Raw genomic sequence first — 9066 nt, 5'->3', positions numbered from 1 at the left:
AGTTTTCACTCAGTAGTCCTTGTGCCTGATGCAAAAAGGCATTCAGGAATATGTTTATATTGAGCCAATTAACATCAAATGATATCCAAGGGATTTTACGAGACAGCTCCAAACAATACCCAAGTATACTGAATTCAGTTTAGTCCTGTTTCTATTCAAATCAGTCAAATTCATTACTATATATTAGATCAGATCCACTTAGATACAGTCCAATTCAATCCAACTATAATACAACACAGTCTAGTTGATTACAATTAGCAAAGTTATCTGTAAAAAGCTTCTGTCACACAGTGTCTATCTTGTCATTAACGCAAGTGTACTGAAAAAAAAAAACCTTTCTGTTTTGTGTGTGTGTGTGTGTGTGTGCGTGTGTGTGTGTGTGTGCGTGTTTGTGTGTGCGTGTGTGTGTGTGTGTGCTAGGATCAACTGTGTAGAGTTCAGGGTTCTGCTGCTGCATGGCTTAGCTGCTGATGCAACTGTGCATGCTACAGTGTCAAGTGTGCAAGAAGGGGATGCTGGAGCAATATGTGTCTAAAAGAGAATATATTCCTGCACGCCTGAAACACAATGCAGATGGGTGTGAGGAAGCCCAGTCTCATTCACTGGGTCTTTAAAGTTAAACATTACTGTTAAATATATCGAGGTGAAACCCACCCGATTCGCAGGTCCGGTCCCCGGTCGGATCGATTTCTTCAAAATCTGCTTGCATCGCAGGACCTGCAGTCGAGATGAAGGCAACAAATGCAGTTTTCCCTCTGACTGGACATTTAAACCTGTGCTGTTCTAGCTGTTCAGTCCATTTGGGGTATAAAGGAAACCAGATTTAGAAATTCAAAGCAGAAAGTTTCTTTTTGGCTTTGCATCATCATTAGTTGTTCACAAGTGGTGTCCTTGTTTATATTGGAGAACAAAATCATATCTTTTGTAGAATCATAAATCATCTTGTTAACATACATCAATTTGAGCGTCTTGAACTGATTTTACGGGGTAAAAATGCTTAACAAAAACTTAACCAGACTCCAACCTGAACGCAGATATTGCTCCTGAGCTGTGCAGACGATTAAGCCTGTTAAGATAAAGAGCAGGAAGTGGTGAGGTGATACTTGGCTGAATTTGATATATAACGGACCTCCCGTGCTCTGCATTGTTACGTTGTTGCAAGTTTTACAACGTGTCTAGATAATGACCTAAATCTGCTTGATTTTTTATTTTTTTTTTGCTTTATGTTTTTGTTATTATTACATAAGCTGTTTGTTGAGCCATGTGTGGTCTGGTTATTCATCTGAAACTGTTTCTGCTCGCTCACTGCATTTTAAACATATATTGTTAGAAAAATAACAAGAATATAACAACATAAAAAAATATATTTGTCATAAAGTCTACTCCCTGATGCCTTTTTTCCTCTATCCAGCTGGTCCATCGCTAGCTTTCGGGTTATCTTCGTCTGTTCTGTGATACCTCCCACTGATGTGAGATGCTTCTTAGTTTTTTTTTTTGTTGTTGTTTAGTTTTTTTTTGCAGTGCAGTCTGTCTTTTTGTTGCTGTCGACATTCCAATGAGCCGGTATTATTTCACTGTATGAGGACTTGTTTTACTAAATGGCCTCCAGCTCCCTCAGGGTTGTCCCACGAAGCAGTGTGTGCCATAGAAAATACCCATAACGTTCCCTGTTCAGTACAGTTTGTTTACTTTGCTCATTGAACTTTTTTGTTCACGTATTTCCTGCTGCTTTTCACATCTTCAATAAAAGCCCAAAACCCTAAAACTGGTGTCACTGTTTTTATTTGGGTTCAGTCGTTTATATTTGTTACAAGTGAGAGTGGCTACAGAACTGTGCGAAAGTGAAGGTCGGTACTTCTCATCTTCTTCACATAGTCTTCATTAAACTGTTCATCCTGGTTAACAGTGAAATGGTTCTTCCAGTCACCAACTTTTCCTAAAGAAAACAAAGAAAAGGCAAAAATGATTAGTGTTATTTTCTGCTGCATTGATTACTTTCATTTCCCCCAATGAACAGTGGATCTTAAAAGTATATACACTCCCATTATAATGCCAAATGAGACCACGATGAAATGGTCATTTCATAACTTTTTCCACTTTAAATGTGACAAATAAGCTGTGCATTTGAACTAAACAAAACCACTGAGCTATATAATACACTGGAGTGCTAATCACCGTCTGTTTGAACGAGTCGCTTTGAAGCCACCAGCCGCCATATTGGTACTCCCTATTTCCCCTCAGTAACTAGGGAATATGTGTGCTACAGCATCGAATAACGAGGATTTTCTCAAGTTCAGGGGGGACTTAAGACTTTTAAAATGTCAAATGCCATATAGTTTTATGTTATGTTCTAAAAATATCAAGTACTGAGAAAGTCATGTGCTGAAATATTTTGCATTTTATTCATTTAAATATATATGTTTAACATTTCTAAATATATAAATAACAATATACAAAAACATATATTTACATATGTGTATACATATATATACATATATACATATACACATACTTATATATACATATATATATATTTAATATGAATAACATGTAAAATATTTCAGCACCTAATTTCCTAGTAGTTGATAGTGTTAGTACATCCACTGACTGTAGAATTACCAGTGAAACGTTTTCACTCAGCCAGAAAACTGCTTGTTGTTGCAACCAAATCCTATGGGATTCTGTGAGAGTAGGGAGTAGCAAGATGGCGGCCAGTGACTTCAGTTTTTCGGCAAAATCAGCACTCCAGTGTATTATATAGCTCAGTGAAAAAAACATATAAATATGTTGCAAAAAAAGTTGCAATGATCTGGTTTCTTACTTGTCCAAATACTGAAACTATTTGTTTACTTCAATACCTTCAGGTTCAGTGTATCCTCTGGTCAATATACAGTTTCTATGTTTAATTTTACACCCAGCGTCAATTAAAGCCAATCTGATTGACCCGTGTTTGAGATTAGTAGGAAAATACATCTGACCTTTGCGCATGAAAGGGGAGATCTTAAAATCGAGGACTTCGTCAGCTGAGCCGTTGGCCATCTTGTTGTGTTTCATGTTGCTGAACAGAGATTTTTCTTCCACTTCTTTCTTCAGGTCCGTGCTGGGGGCCAGCTCCAGGAAGGAGCAGAGCCGGCTGAGTTCTCGTTCGGTGTCCTGCCAGAGAACGTCATTCTGATGCTGCATTTGTATTTACAGTCTGACACCGTGACACCTAAACAACACCTACCTCGATCAGATCCTCGTAGAGCAGATACAGGATGTTGGAGCTGCTCTTTCTCTTCTCCCACCAGCCTTGCACGTGGTCGTGCCAGGAACCAAACACCACTGAAATGTGCCAGGTTGTTGAATCTTAAGCACTAAAATAATCTTTACCTTTACTCTTATTCTTCCTTTTAATTTGTTACCAACTTTTTCCTTCCATGAATCTCTGCAGGTAACTGCTCCAATCTCCAGGCTCTGGTTGGGCCTTATTCATGCGGTCGAAATGAAAGTATGACACAACTGTGTCCTTGGCATTACGGGCCACATAGATTATCTGTAGTCAGAAATTATGGAGAGAGAAAAAAGAAAGAAAAAAAATGACAGATTTTAAAGAACAATGGAGTCTTTGGAAGCAGAATTGGAAGTCTCAAATGTTTACCTTCTGCTATATGTGTCTCATCTTATTTATGCTTTTTGTGCAAGAGGTTTTGATATCTCAAACTGAATCCTGTTATAGGATAAAGTATGAGTTATGTTTTTTTTCCCTCCCACCTTCCTATATTTTGTGGCCTCTATTTTTCCACAGAGTAATGGCAGCGCCCTGGGCACCGTGTAAGGTGGTTCCTTGGCAGCAAGGCCTCAGTAAATTGTCCCCCCCTAAAATGTTTGTTATGTTATGGCGATTGTACTGAAACAGCAATTTCCCTCTGGGATTATTAAAGTATTTCTGATTCTGATTCAGAATGGGAAGGTAAATAAAAAAAATCTCACTGCCACAGAACTGCAGCAACTAGTGGCATCTTGGGGGAATCAACAAATCTCTATAACAGCCATTAGATGCTGCGTACATGCTAACTTGTTTTGCAAGCATGCAAGGAAAAACCCTTTTCTGTCCAGCTACCACAAATATTAGTTAATAATAATTGCTAATGTCTGTTGGGGCTATCACTAGAATGATGTGTTAATGAGATTAGCGTCATTTTATCTTTTAGGTAACGAGCAGTCCAGGTAAAGCTGCCATGAAACTAAAAATAAAAGGATGGAAAATCACCTTGTGCCCAATTTTAAGTATGTTGGAGGTAGTGGCAGTACTAACATTAATGTTACGCAGGGCGGGTCACTGTCTACTGCTTTGCAACCAATTTCAAAGAGAAAATGAGATTCTGGGCTTAGGTAAAATGCAGTGCTACCCCTGAAAATGGCAACACCCGAGGACGCTGGCCCTCAATTGACTGCACATGCCAAAAAGCAGCGAAAAAAATTGTTCAGGGCACAACTAGCAAGTTTTCTTGTTCCCCTTTTAATGCCACTCTGGGTAACTACCCATAAGCTAAAAAAAAATAAAATCCAACTACTTGGAGAATCTATGATGCTACAGGCCTCTTTCTCTCTTTGGACAATCTGGGAAAACTGCACACCGAAATGGTACAACCTTGTAAAATGTTGAGGGCGAAGGCTAAGGATTGTCTTGTTTTTCGTATATTTCTTAGCGTAGCTTCTCACACATATACACCAGAGGAGGCAATAGTTACGGATGTTGCTATATTTGCAATCGACAAACCTTAGAATTTTGCTCCCAGAAGGATTGGGGAAGAAACTGGACCGGCAGGTGTGTCTTGATAATGCGTGGAAAGCTGTTTATTGAATTGAGCTCATCCACTCCTGGTAACGAACAGTAATTATTTTTACAAATTATTTTCAAGAAAATCAGAATTTCACGTCTTTCTTAAGTCACTTTTTAGAGAAATATACCAGAGGGGAACCCAGGTATGCTGATCTCTAGGAACGGCACCCTTTCATGAAGTGGGACAGAGTTTTGTCGGTCAGGTGATGTTCGGCTAAAGTACAAAAGGTCCAGGATGTAAGAGACCCATGTGTTCCCTTAGAATAATAAAACAGCATAGATTTTGATCAGAAACTGTAGCAAAATTAAGCACAAAAGCATGGGAAAAAATAAAGATATAACCATACCTGCTTTTGGATAGCTCACCAACACAATATCATCTGGCCTTGCTTTGAAGCTCTGTATGTTAACCCAGTTGTCAGTAAAGTATTTGGTCATGGCGACTCCATGGAAGTCAAACAGTGTAGGTCGAGGTGGTAACTCCATCTGTTGGGTGTCTTAAACCTTTTAAGAGCAGATAAAACTTTTGTCCAGCGCTGGAAATGATCACCACAGCCTGAAAGAATCAGATAAAGCCCCAAAGACAGAGAGAAAAAACTAAATCTTGTGATGTGTACCACCAGGACAGGGCAGGTGTTTAAACAAGTAAAATGCTGGAAAATTTCGTTTTTGTGGAAGGGTAGATTGCAAAGTAGTTTGGATTACAGGGGCTGCCGGAGCAGTTTCGGTTTCATAAAAACCTTATTTTTGAAAGATGTAAATGTTCTTTTAACGTTTACACTTTCATGCAGGTGATCTCCATACAAGCTGAATATTTTGAACATACTGAAAAAAGAAACTACAAACCTGTTTTTGCTCTGACAGAGGACAGGAAAAGCGTGTTGGGAGAAGTTTTTCACAAGTTTTAAAGCTATAGAAGGATCCAGTCACATGTCTGCTCACGGTGCTCCTGAGGAAATAAAATGTTGAAAGAAAAAGAGGAGGAACTCTTTCAACTAAAAAACATGACAGAGGAGGAACGAGAGCTTTGCTTCCTCTCCCTGAACATAACTTTATGGTTTCTTGAGAGGACTTTGGAAGGTATAATACAAATAAAAGTATAATAAACAAAGTTTTTTGATCAGATCAGTTCTTTATCAACAAACAGTGAGACAGACATGCAAGGCTTCATGGGAATATAATTTTTTAAAACATGGTATACCATACAGTTTTTCTCAAATGCTAAAACACAAAAGCCAATCCTCTGAACCAAATGACCAGTTGTCTAAACACATTTACTAAATCTAGCCATCATTTTTCAATATCATAAACACATTTCACATGAAGACACAATTCACAAAACACAATCCTCCATTCACATAAATCTTAACACATTTTTCCTTGCTAAAACACAAGTTGCAAAATAACTCTGCTCATATTCTCAAATGAAAGCTCATGTGATGCAAAATGCTTGCCACAGTCAGCAATATTTGAACAAAATGAACACACCTGGCGTCATTCATTACACACAACGACTCAAAATTGAAAACACCTGTTGCTAATGCTGTGACCACATGTATAAAAGCAAGTTCAGAGTGCACAGTTTGCTGAAGATTCCAAACAAACACAATGGATGAAGGCAGAGTCAGGGGAAGAGGTAATCGCGTCAGAGGAGGGAGAAGAGCTGGCCAGGGAGGAAGAGGAGCAGGCCATGGTGGAAAAGGAGCTGGCCAGGGAGGAAGAGGAGCAGGCCAACAAGGAAGAGAAGGTCCAGGAGGAAGAGCAAGACAACCTCGTACCATCATTACGGACGAGATGCGAGCAACAGTCATTGACCATGTCATTGTCCATGGCATGACAATGGGTGAAACAGGACTAAGAGTCCGTCCAAACCTGAGTAGGTTCACCGTGGCCACCATTATCAGGGCATTCAGACAACACAACAGGTATTGTACTCTATTGCTTTCTTTGTCACAAAACAATTTTACAAGCCTGTGAAAGTAGTCTATTACAGTAGTTTCAAATCAGTTCTTACTGTATTGTAAAACATGTCAATTGACGACACGTTTCTTTCTTTAGAGTTGAAAGAATGCCACATAGAGGTGGGCGGTTTGCCATATTTACAGCGGCACAAGAAACCCCCATTGTGAATATGGTTCATGAGAACAACCTCATCAGACTCCGGGAGATCAGAGACAAAGTCATTGACGATAATGTGAACTTTGAGGGCATTGATGATGTCAGCTTGGCCACAATAGACCGAGTTCTCCGGCGCCAAAAGATGCGGATGAAACAAGTCTATAGGGTTCCCTTTGAGCGAAACTCTGCATGACACAAAGACCTACGTTATGAGTATGTGCAAGTAAGTATACATCCATGTTCACAGTACAGTTAGTAAACATACTGTGTTGCTCAGTGGCCTATAATACAGTAATATGCTACCTGATTGACTGTTGTTCTGAACACCTGTGCACTTTCACATTTTCACAGAGAATATTACAGCAATGGCCAGACCTCATGTGTACCTCTTCCTGGATGAGGCTGGCTTCAACCTTTTATGTGATCATTTGGGACAATGTACGCTTCCACACAACAAACCAAATAAGTGAGTGGTTCACCACCAACAGTAACCACTTTTTAAACGTCTGTCTGCCACCCTACTCCCCTTTCATGAACCCTACAGAGGAGTTCTTCTCATCGTGGAGATGGAAGGTTTATGACAACCATACACTAGAGAAAACCTCCTAAGGGCAATGGAGCTGGCGTGTGTTGACATCCCAGTGGAGAACTTCCAAGGATGGATCCGCCATTCCAGGGCGTTTTTTCCACGGTGCCTGGCAAGAGACAATATAGCCTGTGATGTGGATGAGGTGATGTGGCCTGATGCAGCTCAGCGACATGATGCCGCACAGTGATTGTGGTGTAAATACTGTAAAATGAATAAAAAAAACGTAACACCCTGATCATGTTTTCAAGAGTACTGTTGTGTGCAATAGATTCTGCTTTTGCAGTGAGTTGTGTTACAGTAGTGTACAGAATTTACTATAGATTTATACCCGTCATACGAAACTCACAAATCTAAATGCCCAATCCTCTGCAGAACTCTAAGAAGATCCAGAATTGTAAAGTTTCTAAAAATATGCATTGGCAGTAAAGAAACAAAGAACCTTCTCACAAATTAAGCATTGTGTTTTCAATTGTTTTGCTGTAGTGTGTAATGATGTGTATAGTGTTTACATCTTTGAAAGCTTTGAGCTGCTCTTTGGGTGTGAAAGTTTTAGTTTTGAAGGGAGAAGGTGTGGTTGTGTTTATGTAGCTTTAGAAAAGGGTGTTGTGTTTAGACATTGGAGAACATGGACGAAACGTTTGTGAAATGTGTTTTAGCATTTGAGAAAAACTGTAAACACTTTGACATTATGGCAGTTCAGACTTTACACATTTCACCAGCTGCAAGAAGCAGAGGAAACAATCTGCTAGACGGTTTAATTTTAAAGACCTGCTAGTCTAGAGATATATTAAATACCAAACTGTGCGTTAGCTCACCTGAATGTTTCGTCTATCTTTGCGTGGCTCACATAAGCAGTGCAAAGTCAGCTTCTTATCTAAAACCTATCCTTTTTAATTCAGGTTGTCCTTTTACTGTTCAAAGGTACAGTATCTTGCTCTCAAGCATAATTTTATAGACCATAAAATTGCAAAACAAATGAGGTTTTGACTAAACTATCTGTATATTATTATTATTATTATTATTATTATTATTAATATTATTATTATTATTAATAATAATAATAATAATAATAACTTTATTTACAAATCACTTTCAAACAAAGTGCTGAACGGAAGGTGAAACAAAATAATAAAACAAGGAATAAAACAATACAGTTTAAAATCAGGTAAAAATCATAAAACCATATGACCAAAAAGGGAACACCAAAACTAAAACAATATAACTTTAGGCATTGAATTAAGCCACATAAGATAAAGTGAACAAGTGGTTCTTTAGTTTAGCTTTTAAAAACCTCCACAGAACATGCCTGGCGAATGTCTTGAGGGAAATTGTTCCACAGAGATGGGGCAGGAGAGAGCACGGGTCGGATAGACCATTTAGTACCTGCAGGTGAGCAACAATATCTTGAAATCAGCTCCAACCTGACAAGGCAACCAGTGAAGGGACTGGACTGATATCCTCATATTTCCCAGTTTTGCATTTTGAACCATCTGCAGGCCTCTAAAATTTGTAATAATGAACTTTATGAAGATTA

General features: G+C 38.9%; 1 protein-coding gene and 1 long non-coding RNA gene across 2 annotated transcripts; one reads left to right on the top strand and one right to left on the bottom strand.

Annotated features, from left to right (window-relative positions):
• Positions 1–1782: 1782 nt before the first annotated feature.
• LOC105926103 (cytosolic sulfotransferase 2) lies at positions 1783–5796 on the bottom strand. Its single transcript, XM_036138713.1, has 8 exons — positions 5672–5796; positions 5173–5381; positions 4954–5082; positions 4763–4863; positions 3409–3535; positions 3227–3324; positions 2979–3153; positions 1783–1936 (listed from the first exon to the last, which is right to left on the bottom strand). Exons 2-8 carry the CDS (start codon positions 5309–5311, stop codon positions 1824–1826), a joined length of 882 nt encoding a protein of 293 aa, XP_035994606.1. The 5' UTR covers positions 5312–5381; positions 5672–5796; the 3' UTR covers positions 1783–1823.
• Positions 5797–6053: 257 nt separating this feature from the next.
• LOC118563635 lies at positions 6054–7771 on the top strand. Its single transcript, XR_004931314.1, has 3 exons — positions 6054–6750; positions 6884–7166; positions 7295–7771. It is a non-coding gene; the product is annotated as an uncharacterized LOC118563635 (long non-coding RNA).
• The last annotated feature ends 1295 nt before the right edge of the window (positions 7772–9066 follow it).

Source organism: Fundulus heteroclitus, chromosome 1, assembly GCF_011125445.2.
Source record: "Fundulus heteroclitus isolate FHET01 chromosome 1, MU-UCD_Fhet_4.1, whole genome shotgun sequence".
In the NCBI taxonomy this organism is placed as follows: domain Eukaryota; kingdom Metazoa; phylum Chordata; class Actinopteri; order Cyprinodontiformes; family Fundulidae; genus Fundulus; species Fundulus heteroclitus.
Note: the sequence above shows the minus strand (reverse complement) of the source record. Positions and strands in the feature narration are given on the sequence as shown.